Raw genomic sequence first — 18,299 nt, forward strand, 5'->3', positions numbered from 1 at the left:
CCTATTTTCAATCAATAGGTATTGTCGAATCGAAAAAAAAAGTTTGCCACTCCCACTCTAACGCCCATAACGCTTAAATCTGACTGCCGCCCACATAACCATATATTGAGATCGCGGGTAGGTGGTGCATTACAATCTCGCTTTGCTGCTCGCATGTATCCATCTCCCTCTGGCCCCTTTAGCTGGGCAACGGGAATCTGATAGTCGAGGCACTTGACTAAAGCGTTCTTCCTTGTTTTATTTATACTCAACAAATTTTCTTATATCCGTATCCGCCGCTGTTGTACATACTGATGTTATCTTAGTAAAGTTTTGAGCAAAAAATATACAATATACATACTCTTATTTAATTCTTATCCAAGTTGAAGAGTTTTTTTTTTAATTTTTTAGGTCCCATAGACTTTTGTTTACGAACTTGCTCATGTGTAAACACAACGCTGTGTAAATTGGGCATTAGAGTCAGGTAGATCTTCGTTACAGCCCCAAGTAACCTAGCTTGTCACTCGATTTTCATTTAATTTTGCATGTCGCTGCACAAACAAAAAGTTGAATTTTTAATGCTTGCTTAAATACAAAATTCCTGGAAGTGAATTTTGTAATATTGAGCGAGTACTATAGCATTTCGGTTCCTTTTACCAACCAACGGCGACGTTGTAATGTAATATGCCGTACCCGAAATACACGCTCAAACGATATGTTTTTTTGCTGCTCTCGACAAAAGAATTTCCCACAATGTCAAAAGCCAGAGAAATCGCTCATACGCACAGTTACCGGCCGCCGCCAACATTCAATTTGAAATTTGGTTGCTGTTAAGTGTGTAAATAAATGGCCTACTCCTTTCGGTCGGAATATTTTGTTGCAATTGTCTGTTTTTTGGTAATCAGAAAAACAATTTTTATAAACATTTTTAGGGCTGCCATTAGTGTAGTTCAATGCCTTGGTCCTCGGATATACATAGAAGTAAAATGTCTTAAAAATCGGTTTTCAATGTCTTTATACCCTTGCAGAGGCTATTATGATTTCAGTCAAAAGCTTGCAACGCAGTAAGGGAGACGTTTCCGACTCCATAAAGTATATATATTCTTGATTAGCATCACTAAACGAGTCGATCTAGCCATGTCCGTCTGTCCGTATGAACGCCGAGATCTCCGAAATTATTAGAGCTAGAATTGCAGATTCTTGGGCTTCCTGCGTAGCACAAGTTTGTTTCAGCAGGGTGACACGCCCACTCTAAAGCTCACAAACTACTATAACATTAAAACCCGTCTAACCTGTCTCACCACGTGCAACAAATCAGCTTTTTTTTTTACTAATACGCCACCAAGCCGCTAGGGGCGCTATAGGCTAGTTGTAGAAAAAGAAGAAAGATGGTGCTATAGGCTTGTGTTATTGAAAATGGCACAGCTGCTTTAAGCATATATCCATCCCACTCGCACACCCTTAAGCTAAGTAACGGGTATCTAATAGTCGAGGCCGTCGACAATAGCACTTCTCTTGTTTTTAATTATGACATCTGGGATTTTTGATTATCTTTACGTTTAGGAATATTATTTTTTAATTTTAAATTTATTTACAAAACGAGAAAGCAAGCCAACTTGGGCAAGCCGATGTTTCTCTACCTTGCAGGTCATTCTCATGGGAGCATTTCCAGTTTATAGAAAACTAAAAAATAATTACAGAAATGTTAAGATAATGCTCCGTTTCAATATACTACCGTATATGGTGTCGGAAATCAAAATATAACGGTCGTTGCCTTATTTATTTTTGATGATATTTCTTTTACTCCGGTATATAACATTTTTTCATAGATCACACTTACGAATTCAATCGGATCGGAAAATTAATGTCAATATAATACAAAAAGTCAATCGGGACGTCAACTTTATTTGTTTAAACAAATTCTTCAAGCGCGGATCAAAGAGGGGGATTTGGGGAATTAATCTTCCCTCTTAGGTGAAAATTAAATGGAATTATACAACAACCTCAAAAATTAAAAATGACGTAAATAATATACTATTTCTTATAACTACAAGGGTAGCCGAAGTTAAAAAAAGACCGATTGCAAATCTACTGCTGTATATAGCAGCTGCCTTCGCACACTCTTCCTGACGCCCTATTGATATCCGCTGCCACCCAATCTGCCCCTGTCTGCTGAAGACGTAAGTGACTTCCAGGACGAAGACTAGTCCACGCTCGTCAGACATTTATTATTTTAAAAGGCAGATACAGCAACAAGATCTTATGTATTGTGTATTGTAAGTCGCTCAAAACCCAGAACAACGTGTGTCGTTGTTCGTGTCGCTCAATAAAAATCACTGACAAACAACAATGTGACTGATATTTAATAGGTCTGAAGCCAAGACGACGACTAAGCCGCACAAATCGCCGTGGGGCGAGTGTGCAAAGAGATGTTGGACTGCTGGCTGCTGCATAACAGCATGTTGATAATGTTATAACAATAACCATAAAATTGAAATGCCAGACGGGATCCCAAGGAGGGGCAAAGTCGGACTCGACTTTTACCTAATGCAACAAGGTCGCAATTAAGGTCTACCATGACCATGTTTAAGGTTCTGTGCCATTTAATTTAAAACTTCTGTTCGCTAAAACTCCAATAGCGGCGTCTGCAGCCCCATAAAGCGTACTTGAACAAAAGTTGTGTGCTGGATTTTGCATAGCAGCTGAGGAGAACGCTCCATTGCTCGCATAAGTCTCGCTGCAATGAGTGGAGTCCGAGGGTGAGGAAGTATACAAATAAAATATTTATTTGAGCACCACGCTCTCATGAATGAAAAGCTAGTTAGAATCCCAACGATGAAAACCAATTTTTTGTACATACTTGGCTTGGTATACTAGATATATCTTATATCGTTTATCATACTTTGGCCCCTAAGAATGTATTGACTTTTATGACGTTATCTATTGTCTATATATCTTCCCATATGCCCAGTGCCCTTTTCTGAAGTTCTGAACACTCCCAAAAAAACAATCATTGCGAAGCTACCGATTGAGACGCTTTTGCTGGCTACCACGAACGTTCTTCATTTCTTTGTCCATCTATTTTAGCTCTTATTCTCCAAACCTTTTTTTGTATTTTTGTTTTAGCTCGTTCTTTTCTTTGTGTGTCTAATGGCTTCTCCATTGCCATTTGTTTCCAGCTCCATTGTTCTCTATTGCTATACTTTTGACTAGAAGTGTAACGTCTCCGCTTCTTTCTCTCCTCCAACCATGTCCCACTCGATCTCTTCTATAATATCTGTCGGGATTGCAGCTGGCCAGTGTTGGTAAGCGGGGCAGCGGGGCAAAGTAGCGTAAATAACACATAGCGTTGGCTATGAAAAGCAAATTGTAAACAAATCGCACAACATTGCAAGTTTACACGAGACTCTGTTTGTTTCCATGTGTTCCATACAAATGCATACCCATGTCATTAACGAAGGAGTGCGCAAAAAATGGCGGGTTCCAGTGGGACAGAAATGGTATATACATGTGTAGTGTTGGCAAACGGCAGAGCAGGAAACCTTTTCAGGGTAGTACAAGGAAACGGAGTGGGTAGAACCTAGTTCAAATTGTTCTGCCTAAAGCCTTTAAAACAGTGTGCTTCCAAATCCTTCCAAGGACTGCAAGCGAAATAAGTTACCTTAATTCATTTTCAAATAATATATGTACATACATTGTACATTAGGGCGGTCCAAAAAATGATATCTTGTTCTCCCCCCTTCACATGGTTGATTAAAGTGTAGAAAATAATGTGTTCAAAAATTTAAATGTTTTCGTTGAGTATTAGAGTATTACAAATAACTCACTTGGCATGTATACCAGCCATAACTTGTTTCAAAAAGATCAATCAAAAATGTATATAAGTCGTTGGAAAACACACGAAAGGTCATGCGACGACCCTTGGTCCAAATGTCGACCTGTGCTTAAAGTAGGTTAAAAATCATTTTCAGCTACCTATTGCGCACGGTGCAGCCCCCTACCCCCCGGATCATTGTCCGTGTCCCTGCCCCTGGTCAAACACAAGAAACTACATGGCCAGGCGGCAACATGCCAACGAACTGAAAAAATCAATTTTTCAACCATATAATCCAAGCACTCACAAGGCGTAAGGGGACTCTCGGGGCTTGGGGGTGGCGAAACGTGCCTAACAACTGACAAGCTCGTGCAAAATAAATTGCAGCCTTGCACTAGAGAAACCCCTGGAACAGAAAAACGTGTGCAACCCCAAACAAACGGCAGAGAAGAGGAAAAAGAGAGAGACAGAGAGCTGCAGACAGTGCAATGGACATGCGCTTTCTGTGGTACAGTTTTTCAACTCCGGTTCTACGTTTGCCCTGCTAAAACAAACCCCCCTCAAAGTGGGTTTGCTGTGCAGACTAGGTTGATTTTGGCCCTAGCGACTCGGCCGGCTGGCCATCACAAATCATCCTAGCTACGGCCAAAGCCAAGGTGCAGCACCCCGAGTCCCCAACCACCTGCAACAATCATCCCCTTCGTGGGTAAACTCTGCACTTGTGGTGGTCAGTTGGGCCTGCTCAATTTGTTTTGATTTAGGGTCGTCGGCTTTCTTTTATGTAATCGCCCGCAACGCCTTTGCATTTAAATTTTAGTCCCATGGATAATAAACAGTCGAGCGACGAGCGATGTACACAGAAAATGTGTCAATAATGTGTTACGGTATTAACGCACACTGGAGTTAAGGATTTCTGACATTTGGGTGATTGGCAAAGTGCTAGTTCAAGAGACAACTATTATTTTTCCGACGCTTAGAATCGTTTTAGTATCTATATTCGTGATCAGGATCACTAGCCAAGTCGATTTAGGCATGTCCGTCCTTCTGTCTGTAGAAACGCGGAAAATTGTTTTATCGGAGAACCACGCCCACCCTAACTAATTATTAAGACATACTACAAATAGTTCAAAACCAAATAGTTAAGCAAATGAATGAATCGACGCTAGGTGGCGTGGTGTGCACACCTCTATCTCCCTCGTACTCTTCGTTTCGTTCTTGCTTTAAATTATAATACTAATTAAGTGACATTCTGTGACCATCACGTTTATCAAGTTGTTACCCATGTTGCATCGATTACATTCCGCTTTCCACTGTAAACTGAAACGAAACAAAGTCGTTATTGAGGAAATCGATATTATCGATATTACCATTCAAGTATCCCTGCTTGTTTTTATTGTCTGGCTGTTTTTATAAGTTGCGGCTCTACTAGACTGCCAATTCGCGGGCCGGTTGGACGGGTCGCCTTGGAATTTATTTGCCTTGCTTCTCTATTCTCTGCACAGAAGGCGCTATTTGCACAGGCGGCCGCTGACTCTTCTTCGCCCCCTTTTATGCATTCACGGAAAGCAAGCCGCTTAAAAATATTGCATTCACAGCACACACACACCCAGGCGAGCAAAATGCATACAAAGAGACATTTTCGCCATAGAGGGGAGCAACAAAAACAGGAGCATCGGAAACAACAGGAGCTGTAACAAAAAGTTTCGTTTCTTTAACTAGAACAAAAAGTGTGTGTGAAAAAGCTATGAAAAGCCAAAATGAACAGACAAAAAAGATGCAAAATGCAGCAGGGAGAACTTACCTACACCACTATGGAAACTCGTGCGACGTGCAATCCGCTCTCGTGCACTCCCGCACACACACACACACGCGGGGCAGTGGGTGGTGGGTTGCTCATGACGCCGACTGCGCTGCCCGCAGTGACAGTGGCAATGCCAAAGGCAAACTGCATACTTTCGAGGCCTGCATCAACATTTTACAGTTTTTACAGCAAGGGCGTACAGCGCGAGCAAACAAAGAGGCGCAGAGAGAGTGTCAGCGAGAGAGTGAGTGAGATGCCAGAAAGCGCAGGCCGCAGGTGTCCAGTGTTGTTGTGCGGCCTGCGAAAAAAGCTAGGCAAGCTAAATTGAACCAGTAACAGTGTAACTTCTTTCTTGAATTTCCTGACAAATGTACAAACTGCCTTTTCTTTGCCCACATCGGTCTGTAGTTTCCCACAAGTTTGGTGGTATTTCGTGGTACATAAAATGCCGATAAAATACCAACTTCATATTTTTAACATTTTCTTATTGGAAACCGTAGCCCTGCGAAAACCCTTTATCCTTTTCCGCTACGGACAAAGTAAGTCATTTCATAAAAGTATGAAAATATTGTATTGTGTATTTTGTTACAGGGCCCAAGTTATAAGCCAGTGTTGACAAACAAGTGCAGAACAGGCGGGAACAAAACGAAAGTTGACTATGAATTCGGTCTCAATGGTGGGGCACAGCCTACTTAACTCTAGAGCGGACATAGGGAATTTCTCTGGGCGGTCTCTGCCGTCGGTCGCCGCCACACAGACAGTGTGAAACAGCGGTTGGCACACAATCTTCGCCGTGTAAATTACTCTCACAAATGACATTTTGTCTCCCATTAATTTACCAGCCGCTTTTCTACACTGGTTGTGTTGCGGCAGAGACCGAGCAGAGCAGTTTCCTATCCCGCTTAATGGTGACTTATAGTAAGTGAATTATAAGTAATCTGAAACGTTTGTTCATAGAATTTCATAAATTCGTTCGTTTCGCATAGACAGGGGCTATTTTTTCGTATATTCGAAAATTTAAGATATTTATAGCATGTCATTGTTCCCGTGCGTCTTTTGGCCAAAAGGGGTCTAAGCTGAAGAATAGTGTACTATATTAGACTTTCAAATGAAATCAATATTATTTCTGACGTCTAGGTTTGTTTTCCGAAAGTCAAGGACGTATTCAAAATGTTGTTTCCTTAGCGTAAAAGTCCGAATCGCCTGCACTGAAGTGGAAGTTGTAGCTCTGGCTGCAGTTTCTTTCGTGGCCATCTACAACATGTGTATGTATGGACGTACAATGTACATACATATGTATGTATATGGGGCTATAGCTTTCTGGTCGGTTCTCCACCGAGCTTCCTTTGCCCTTAGTCGGCGGAGTCGCATACATGAATTGTATGGGTGTGTAACAGAGACCGAGACCGAGCGACTAAGCACAATAACACAATGAACTCCAAACGTGGGCAGCTCCAGAGGGGCGGATGGAAGGAAGGTGGATGGGCTCGGGGGTGTCTTTTGTTCTGTACTGTTGCCGCTCTGGCGTCCACTTTTTCCATCCATTGCCGTTCTGCTTTCGTTTGTTACTCAATGGTGCTCTGCTCTTCTGCAGACATTGCGTGCGATGGAAAATGTCTTTTCATGGATGAAAAATGAAATGTGGTTCCTCTGTGGGTCTGTGTGTGTTTGCTGTTTGTAGGCGAGCTGCATTTCAGCACAGGCTAATAATTACCGGTAGTCACAAAGTTGATGTTACACTCGCTCGGTCCTCCAGGGGACGAAGTATTCGTCATGCGGGTTGGTAATTGTGCAGCTTTTCTACACCCAAAAAAATCGTCATCAATATGCCCCTACTTAGGTTTTTACGAAAAGGCCGTTTTTGTCAGAAAAAAGCATTCTGCCGCACTAAAGTAAAATATTGGCATGGCTCAGACTGCTAGCGCATAATTTTTTATGCACTGGCCTGGTGGTTAGTAGTTCGAGTCCCGCTCTAGACAAATTTATTTATTTTGTTTATTTGAAATCTGAGAAGGTGTTAAATACAACTTTGTTATCACAATTGATAAGGAAATATTAGATAATATTCTTAAATGTCTTACAGCGTACTTAGCATCGGCGCGTACTTGAACCGGGGACCTTTTTCATCAGAGACTGACACCTTACCCTTTGGTCCATCGCACAACGTTTCCCGCGGGTGTTTAGGGCAAATGCCATGATAACCGATACTTAAGCGCAGTTCGATACTCAAACAATCCAAAAAAGCTTTTATCGGTATCGAAGTGTCAACAGTTGTTGTCAAAATGACACGTTTTACTTCATACTTTTGATACTTATTTAGGCTCAAAATAATCCCAAAAATTTGATCCTAGGTGTAGTGTCATTTTCACCCACACTTATCAAATTGACACTCAGTTTTTTTTTGTGGGTGTAGTCACCTGACGTCTACTTACCTCTGCTCAATCGGACCAGCAGCGGCGATCCCGTGGGATGAACTCAACCCCCTTCTTCCGAGACCAGTTTAGACGAGCAGGGTACAAAAGCCGGTTTTTACTTTTGGCCAACCGATTTCCCTGCCAAAGCAGCAACCATTTTCTTCATTTCTGCTTTGGCGCACACACACAAACTTAGCTCTTGAGTTCAGTGAAAACGCAGTCAAGTTGGCGTCTCCCCATTTTCCATTCTCAATTTTCCATGAGCCGCTGGAGCAGACAAAGTTTGCATGACGCCGTCGTTTATTTCATTTTCTGCGCTTTCCCGGGCTCCTTCCCTGGCTGGCAGTGAAATTAAAACGAGGCGACTGCAGGAGGGGAGGGGAGGGAAAGTAGCCGCGAGCCAAGGCAACGGGGCGCATGGGTAATATTTATGGCCATGTGACTTGTGGGCAGGCGGGGAAAACGGCTGCTCGAAACTGTGTTAGGCCGACAATGCACTGCGTTGCACTCGGCTGCAGTTGAAGCCCGAGAAGAGGGATGCGGCAGCAGTACGAGGAGGGTGCTTTTGTGGCCAAGTGACGTCTTAGCCGCTTTGGCTTCGATTCCTTCTGCTTCTGGTAAGTTACTTAAGAGTCTGAGACGTGCCTTGGGCCAGCCTTCTGTTGCCATTGCTGTTGCTATCACTGTCATTCCTGCGGCTGTTTCTGTTGCTTTTGTAACTGCAGCACGTACTTATGCGCTACCAACGCCCACTTCCCCTCCCATCCAGTCCCTTTCCAGCGGCCAGTGAGGAAAACTTGCACTTGATATTCTTTTATCTCTTTGTGGGAGTGTTGCAGGCGTGACTATTCGCATAACGTAGCTCCAACGCATAGTTTTTGATCCCCACTTTGAACGTAATCGATGATGGGCCTTGGTGATTAAAAAATCATTTAAAGGGTTTCACCACCGCAGAACTTTTTCCCAAAAATCTAGAATTTATTTACTTTTTTTTTATCTCGAACACCAATTTTAAACTTTTGGGTCCGGTTTGAACGTGCACCATTGTTTTCAAAACTGATGTAATAGCGTCACTTGGGATATATTTGTACACTCAGGTAAAAACACCGCGCTAAAATCAAGTACAAATAGCCTTGATTCAAGAACGATTTTAGAACGTTCGTGCTGAAAAAGTTCTCACATTAAGGAAATTTTGGATTTAAATACCAAATAATTCCCAACTGCTTATTCTGAAAGTGCTCGGTATATAGCGCATAAATTACACAGTGTTAATGCCCGTGAACGGCAAGTCGTAAGTAAACTTAAAATATTAATATTATTTAGATATATCTCGCTTATTTCAGTTTCCAAAACCTAGTTCTCTTACTAGAATATAATTAAAACCCAATTTAAGTTTACAATATATGCATATTGATTTAAGAATCATTTGTCCTATAATGCATATCAGTTTGATATGAAAACATATCAGTTTGATATTAAAAAATACCGTACCGTCATTAAAAATACTATAGTTTTGTCACAAATTTGATATTTGCGCATATCAATCTGGAAAAACGCCCTATTGATATGTTCGAAAATGTCAATTTGATATGTTCGAAAATGTCATATAGGGCAACATAAGGGACCAAAACTAACATTCAACAAGAAAGAAAGTTTGTATACCCTTGCAGTTATAATTATTAAATTTAATTCGAATTCTGAAAAATACAAAAATGATATTCCCAATAGTATAAGATAATAAGTCAAAAAACACCGAAGCTATAATTTGATTCATATTATTTTCCCACCAATTTTCCTGTGTTCCTATGGCAGCTATATGATATAGTCGTTCGATTTTGATAAAATTTAATTCGAAATTCAAAACTAATTCAAAAATGTAATTTCCAAGGAAGCTATAAGATATAGTTTTCCGATCCAGCTGGTTCCGACTTATATACTACCTGCAAAAGATATAAGACTTTTGGGAGAGTTTCAGACCGATAGCTTTAAAACTGAGAGACTAGTTTGCTTAGAAGCGGGCGGACAGACGGACATGGCTAGATCGACTCGTCGGACGGACAGACGGACTTACCTAGATCGACTGATCGGCTGATAAAGAATATTTATACTCCATGGGGAAACGTATCCTTTACTGCGTTACACACTTCTTACTGAAATCATATTACTCTCTGCAAGGGTATAAAAATACCCGATTGATGACCTGTTTTAGTATTTTATTTTCTCTGTGTAGTAGCTCCCTTTAATATTCTTAAATATAATCAATTTGTGCCCTATTCCGTTGACTTTGAGCGACAACGTAAATTGAATTTTAAATTTCTCGGGAGGCAATGGCTGAGGTGGACATCGCTAAACTTCGCTTGCCAGGTATCGGATAAAGCGACGCAGATAACCAAGCAAACGAGTTATATTACAATCCGGAGCTTGCAAAACATGCAAATGGGGGAGAACTTAGATCTCCGCCAAAGAAAATATATTTATTTGGGTCTAATGTTTAATGGATTGCGGCTGAAAGAATCCATGCTAACTAGATGTGTTTCCCCCTTCTCTTCGTCAACAGGTCGCGATGATCTCTCGCCCTCGAGCAGCCTGAATGGATACTCGGCGAACGAGAGCTGCGATGCGAAGAAAAGCAAGAAAGGTCCTGCGCCGCGGGTTCAGGAGGAACTGTGCCTGGTGTGCGGCGACCGGGCCTCCGGATACCACTACAACGCCCTCACCTGCGAGGGCTGCAAGGGCTTCTTCCGGCGCAGCGTGACGAAAAGCGCTGTGTACTGCTGCAAGTTCGGGCGCGCCTGCGAAATGGACATGTACATGAGGCGCAAGTGCCAGGAGTGCCGTCTTAAAAAGTGCCTGGCCGTGGGCATGAGGCCGGAGTGCGTAGTTCCGGAGAACCAGTGCGCAATGAAGCGGCGCGAGAAGAAGGCCCAGAAGGAGAAGGACAAGATGACCACATCACCCAGCTCCCAGCACGGCGGCAACGGTGGCAGCGTGGGCTCTGGCAATGCCCACGACTTCGTCAAGAAGGAGATTCTTGATCTGATGACGTGCGAGGCGCCACAGCATGCCACTATTCCAGTAAGGAAATTATTTATTTTATTATACCCTTTACTCGTAGAGTAACCATAAAGTATGTATTGATCAGCATCACAAGCCGAGTCGATCTAGCCATGTCCGTCTGTCCGTATGAGCGCTGAGATCTGGAAACTACAAGAGCTACAGTGTTATATGCCATAATCAATAAATAATCATAAAATTCTAGCTCTAATAATTTCCGAGATGTCAGCGTTCATACGGACAGAAGGATATGGCTAGATCGACTCGGCCAGTGATCCTGATCAAGAATATATATACTTTATAGGGTCGGAAACGGTTCCTTCTACTTGTTACATACTTTCCGACGAATTTAGTGTACCTTTTTATTCTACAAAACTGATGGCAACACGCCATCTGTTAAGATAAATACCTATCGCGCTCTATCAGGTTTTTTCGCAGCACTTACCCTTTTGTTTTTCCGATACAGCTACTACCTGATGAAATATTGGCCAAGTGTCAAGCGCGCAATATACCTTCATTAACGTACAATCAGTTGGCCGTTATATACAAATTAATTTGGTACCAGGATGGCTACGAGCAGCCATCCGAAGAGGATCTCAGACGTATAATGGTGAGTCTGGCTGTGATCTCCCATATAAATTTGTAAAGTCTGAAATGCTTTTTTTACTTTGCAGAGTCAACCCGATGAGAACGAAAGCCAGACTGACGTCAGCTTTCGGCACATCACAGAGATAACCATACTCACAGTCCAGCTAATTGTTGAGTTTGCTAAAGGTCTACCAGCGTTTACAAAGATACCCCAGGAGGACCAGATCACGTTACTGAAGGTGAGTAGGATTGCAAGAATAGTGGTATAACGAAGAGACTAAGGCCCAACTCATCTTCTCGTAGGCCTGCTCGTCGGAGGTGATGATGTTGCGTATGGCCCGCCGCTACGACCACAGCTCGGACTCCATATTCTTCGCTAATAACAGATCCTATACGCGGGACTCGTACAAAATGGCCGGAATGGCTGACAATATTGAAGACCTGCTGCATTTCTGCCGCCAAATGTTTTCGATGAAGGTGGACAACGTTGAATACGCGCTACTCACTGCCATTGTGATCTTCTCCGACCGGCCGGGCCTTGAAAAGGCCCAACTAGTCGAAGCGATCCAAAGCTACTACATCGACACGCTACGCATTTATATACTCAATCGCCACTGCGGCGACTCCATGAGCCTCGTCTTCTATGCTAAGCTGCTCTCGATCCTCACCGAGCTTCGCACACTGGGCAACCAGAACGCCGAGATGTGCTTTTCGCTTAAGCTTAAAAACCGCAAGCTGCCCAAGTTCCTCGAGGAGATCTGGGACGTGCACGCAATCCCTCCCTCGGTTCAGTCGCACCTCCAGGTTACCCAGGAGGAGAACGAGCGACTCGAACGGGCGGAGCGAATGCGCGCCTCGGTTGGTGGCGCCATAACCGCAAGCATCGACTCCGAGTCCGCCTCCACTTCGGCGGCGGCAGCCGCGGCCCACCATCAACCCCAGCCTCCGACCCAGACCCCAAATAATACGCAACCGCAGTTACCATCGCAGCTGCAACCTCAACTGCAACCCCAACTGCAAGCCCAGCTCCAGCCCCAGCTCCAGCCCCAGGTCCAGCCCCAGCTCCAACCCCAGCTCCAACCCCAGCTCCAGCCCCAGCTCCAACCACAGCTCCAGCCCCAGCTCCAGCCCCAGCTCCAGCCGCAGCTCCAGCCGCAGCCACAGCTTCTTCCGGTTTCCGGGCCCGCCACCGTTCCCGGTTCTAGTTCCGTTTCGGCGGTCAGTACGAGCAGCGACTTTATTGGCGCAAGTAGGTCCATAGGATCCATCACGGCGGCGACCACCTCCTCAAGCAGCATCACAGCTGCTGTTCCTGCGACCTCCACCACACCTGCGGTGGTGATGGGCAACGGAGTTAGAGTAGGTGTTGGAGCGGGCGGCAACGTCAGCATGTATGCAAACGCCCAGACGGCTATGGCCCTGATGGGTGTGGCCCTGCACTCGCACCAGGAGCAGCTCATCGGCGGAGTGTCTGTCAAATCGGAGCACTCGACGACGGCATAGCAGACGCAGTCACAGCGTCACCAACAGACCATCGGAGTCCTGCTGGATTAAGAACCCACACCGATCTAGGGGCAGTTCCAGGGGAGTTCCATCCCTGCACGTTCGTTGCGGACAAAGTGAGAAAAGAAGAGAATAATTAATGGACAAGAGTAAATGCAGTTATTTAGTCTTAAGCCTGCAAATATTAGAGTTTATCTTTTATTCTTACGATTTAACAGGTAACAGAACCTATTAACACATACAAAAGCTTACTTGAAAAGCTTCAACAACAATTGGACAACGCGTTGAGAAACGGAGAGACATATATTTCAAAGAGAACCGTTACAAATCTTGAAGTTTAGTATCAATTCTTTGGTGGGCGGATGTTCTATTCCTCACGATCAATTCTCGAATTTTGTTATTCAATTTGATGCTCTGAACTGCATACGAAACAGATCAGAAAAAAGAACAGAGAGTAGGGCGAGACCAGAGAGAAGAGAGAAGAGAATAAAGATTGTTTATATTTTAAAAATATGTGAAATAATAAGTACTAACTGTAAACTTAATGAAAGCAACTGTATAATATCTAACTATAACTCTTAATTCTAATGTAAGAGAAGTGAGGAAATCTGTTAAAGGAAAATATTAGTTATGAAAAAAACAATAACATCCACCATAACTAAATACATTTAAATTAATTCAAAACAAAGAACTCTAAAAAAACATGCAAAACTCGGACTGATTTTATAAATATTTTATTTCATAACGAAAGGCAAACTGCAAAAAAATATTACAAAAAAGTAAAACTAAACAAAAAACATAATTATTATGCCCTCCCTATATTTTTTAAAAATGAGAATTTAAATTCTAAGATTCTAATGATTTTCACCCAAAAACCTTTGGATGCAAAAACGAAGAACGTTTAATATTGGCATCGTTTTTCGACATTTTTTTAACAAAACTTTTATATTAAACTTTAACAAGAGATAATTAAATTGAAGTGATTGGAGGAGTCTTACTCACAAACCAAAAGGCATCAAGAGGTATTAAGTCTATATTTAATATTGATTTCAAGTTCAGTAAACACTTTTTGGTGTAAAATAGTTTTCAATCATTTTAATAAAAAACACACACACATATAAACAGACATATACACCAAAAGTCTTCATATATATTTATGAAATTTACATTGGTAATTCTTATTTTTATGAGTGAAAATTCAACAAATTTGGAAAAATCAAAATTTATTTAATGAAAAACACATCAAAAAAACGTGCAAATTTATTTACTTTGGCAATGTTTATGTTAAACAAAATGTAATGCAATTTTTTAAAACAAGTTTTTAGGTTTTATTAGTTTTATTTTCCTCTGAGATGTACATTTTAAAAACATTGTTTAGAATTGTTGGCCTTATTTTAACTTAAATCAAATTTATTATAATTTTAAAAGATATTTGTGTTGGAAGATGAAAAAACTGTAAAATATAAATGAAATAAAACGTAAAGGTAAAAGTGAAATTCTTTTATTGTGTTAGGATTAAAGAACATCTTACGTAGCTTTCTACTTTAATTGTGCAATTTTTTACTTTTATTACTAATCTTAATTTAAATATAATTTTACACATACACAGCCACACATGTAAACTTTTAAGAAATCTTAATTTATAAACATGAATTTGTGTAAGGATGAACTAAAAGTAGCATAAAACCATGATCATTTAGGAGAAACTCTTATTAAACAATCGCTTTGCTTTTAAAAAGAGAGTTCTAATTAAATGTAGCCTGCACTTTGAAAAACAAAAAGCAGTGAGTTATTTATTCATAAAAATCGTAATCGGTCAGAGGGAAAATCCAGAGCGATGATCCCCAGCTCATCAAACTCATTAAAAGTTTATTTTTTAAAATCAGCTTAAGTTCAATTCTTTCTAGCTTGTACACTCGAGTACGATCAATTATTATACAAATATACATTAGCTTCATTTATGCATACCTTGTTTTATAGTTTTACACATATTGTAAAGTAAAAGAAGCAAACTACATCGTAATGCGGAATATTTTTTCCTAATTGCCACAAGTGGAAGAAATAACGACAAACAAAATATTTTAAATATATGAAAATATATGTTGAACACAACAAAAATTAAGACAACTAAAAATATGCAAAAAACAAAATCCAAGCCCTAGTGTTTTTATTTTGCCCAATATTTGTTCGTCATATTCCATGTGTTTTATTTTTGTTGGCTATGGAAAAGATATAAATTATTGGGTGTGAGTGAAAGACTTATGAGCTAAAAATTCAGAATTTGAATAATATTTGCATGCGATGCAAATGGCTGTGAAATTGGCTAAGAACGAAAGGAACAGATTAAAAATGGAATAACAAGTAAGCGGAAAGCAGTTTTGTACCTTTTCAACATTGGTTTTATAATTTGTTTCTTTTTCATTGGATGAAACAGATAAAGCTATATAATAGCACTAAAATTAAATGTTTAAATAACATTTATTTGTTAAAGACATTTTCAAAAGTCCGAATGTGTCAGGGAGCGGATGAGTCTTAGCGATTCGATTTACAATTCCAGACCCAAGTCGAGTATTCTATTTAGTATAAGGCAAGCATAATAAATACTCTCGATAGACCCTCGCTAAATCTTTAAAAAAATATTACATTATAGCACGCCACAGACCTGTACATATGCATAAAATAATAAATATATATTTATATCTCTCGCTCTGTAAGAATAAAAACAAAGAATGAAAATAACAAAAATACAAATAATGCAACCTGATGAATTACGAAAATACAATATGGTATAAAGTAAAAATTTGTTGACAGATCCATTCATATAAAGGAGATAACCAATAATAATCCACAAAGCAAGAGCTGAAACGTAAAAAAATCGTTATGTAGTTCTTTTAAATTCGATACCATGTTTAATTTTAATGCACTGTTTTCTGTTATGTGTAAACTTGTTTTTCCCTAATACCTAGTCGTAACTATGTAGAAATCATGACCACGACCGTGCAATCAGTCCTATAACCCTAAGAAAAATTGATTGACACTCACATACAATTAAAAGCATTTTGTGTTTAACTTGTAGATATTGATCCTGAATTGAAAAACTACCTCAAGCAAAACAAATGATGATGAAGCAGACGGGCAAAACATGTAGGGTGATCGAAAGGTTTTAAGCATTATAAAATTAAATCTAACTACAAGCGAGACCTTAGCAGCAGAGCATGAGCAGGAAAATAACAAAATATATACCTTTAACCAAGATATTAATTCCGTTATGGAAATTCGTTTCTCACGCACTTTCAGCCCATGACGACATTTTATTGAGATAAACACAAACGGCCCAGGCCTTGTTAGAGGTACCTGGTTTATCACAAAACTTTGCCTAGTCTTAGGCGTATTCAGAATTATGGCACGCGATGTTGGACTTTCATTTGCTTCATTATCAAAATGTAAGAAAAAACAAAACAAGGCAAAGATCCTTAAGTTTACTTGAGTTGAATAGCTTAGTTTTTCTCACTGCCAAATCGAAATTGAGATCTAATACCCATGCAGATTGACTAAGTTATCAAACCTCATCCATTAATCGAACTTAGAGTAAATTAAAGGGGAGACACCATAAGTCTAATTTCATTTGCAATCAGTAATAATCTAAATTTAAATGGTAAAAAATGAACAAAATATATTCAATTATAACAACCAGGTCAAGGTACGATTTCGATTATATATGTATGTATTTAAGTCGGAACCTATACGTATATGGATTGACAACGCACACGATTCGAAGACAAAGAACTTAGTGAATAAAAACATTTTTCCGGAAAATAAAAATAGGGAAACAATGCAGACACAAACTGAATTGATGGCATTTTAGAGTAACGTGAAATACAAAAAGGTCGATAATCTAATCAGCAGAAAATATTCTAAATGAAGCCCATTACACTCCAGATACGTAAGAAGAAATAAATAAGCAACCGAAAAACTGATAGGGACGGATCGTCCAGAAATAGTTTTCTATTTCACCTGCATTATTATTTATATGCTACACTGCCAGCCAACTTTAACTTCACATTTAAGACTTATCCGTCGGTAAACCAAATATTGTTTCGATTTATTATCATCCATATAGCGAATATTTCCTGAATTGCCGTATACCGCTTTTGAAAACGAGAGAGAAGTAGAGATTGTTAGTATTTAAACCGAATTAACAGAGGCAAGCGCATGCATACCTTCTTTTTACAGTGACTTTTCCCGGGCTTGAAATTGGCTACACCAAGATGGGAAATAAATTGAAGGTGAGGTGTGCATAACACATGGTGCATAAATATGTACATATAACCTCGGATATGTATCTAAATGCACTTATTTAAAGGAACAAAACTGATATCTTATTTAAAAATCTTTTTTATTAAAGTTAATATATGTAATTGCTTATATCTAACAATATAACTAGATAAAAACTTTTATACTTTAAAGAGCGAAACTTTATATTAAGTTGGAGGACATAAAGAGGAATAAGAGATTTTCGAGGGTCTGGCGCGTCGCTAAAGCTGCAAATTAAGGCGTAAATAATTCAATTTTTAAATCTAATTTCGTAATTAACATATATATTTAGGCCTAGATACACTTACATTTTGCATAGTTGCATAACTAAGATGTAAATATATACATACACATAAATCTAACAAAAGTCTATATATACTATATATGAAACGTGTAATAAAATAAAAATTATATATTTAAAACATGTTTTTTCAATTTGGTATTTTCAAAACAAGGACATTGCTTTTGTTGGAGTTGGGCCATTTCTATCTATTGAAATCTCAATATTTTATCGATAAAGCCTAGTACTCAGATCGACTAAGAGTTTCACTTGTCGAAAAATCGTATTCTTTGTGGTGTGACCGATGTCTTCAAAGTTCACTGTCAAGCAGTTGGGTTTGAAATTCAAATTTAAAATGGAGGAGTCTGCTGGTACACAAAGAAATTAAAATAAAAACAAATGGAATGTTCAACGAATGTTTTTATTTATGTAAATTAGTAGTTTAAAGCTTTCTTCCCGTCCCACGGATGCTTCGCTATCTTTCCCGCTCTACCGCAGTCCAGCTCCGAGTCCCAATAGGCATATTGGACCTTGAGGAAGTGGGAGCCGGAT

General features: G+C 40.0%; 1 protein-coding gene and 1 long non-coding RNA gene across 5 annotated transcripts in view; one reads left to right on the plus strand and one right to left on the minus strand.

Annotated features, from left to right (window-relative positions):
* The window catches only part of LOC119559457 (ecdysone receptor), a 91,422-nt gene extending 78,123 nt beyond the window's left edge, over positions 1-13,299 (plus strand). For 3 of the 4 annotated variants that reach the window (XM_037872561.1, XM_037872560.1, XM_037872563.1), the window contains 4 exons: positions 10,566-11,083; positions 11,529-11,672; positions 11,737-11,889; positions 11,954-13,299. In XM_037872561.1, coding sequence (XP_037728489.1) covers positions 10,566-11,083; positions 11,529-11,672; positions 11,737-11,889; positions 11,954-13,153 — 2,015 coding nt within the window. In that variant the 3' untranslated portion in view covers positions 13,154-13,299. Of the gene's footprint in view, positions 1-6,484; positions 6,513-10,565; positions 11,084-11,528; positions 11,673-11,736; positions 11,890-11,953 lie in introns of those variants that run through there. The other variant, XM_037872562.1, reaches the window with a different exon arrangement.
* Positions 2,000-5,732, minus strand: LOC119559459. Its single transcript, XR_005220776.1, has 3 exons — positions 5,595-5,732; positions 5,161-5,481; positions 2,000-5,110 (listed from the first exon to the last, which is right to left on the minus strand). It is a non-coding gene; the product is annotated as an uncharacterized LOC119559459 (long non-coding RNA).
* Positions 13,300-18,299: the final 5,000 nt, after the last annotated feature.

The sequence above is a fragment of the Drosophila subpulchrella genome, unplaced genomic scaffold (genome assembly GCF_014743375.2).
Source record: "Drosophila subpulchrella strain 33 F10 #4 breed RU33 unplaced genomic scaffold, RU_Dsub_v1.1 Primary Assembly Seq24, whole genome shotgun sequence".
NCBI classification, from domain to species: Eukaryota; Metazoa; Arthropoda; class Insecta; order Diptera; family Drosophilidae; genus Drosophila; species Drosophila subpulchrella.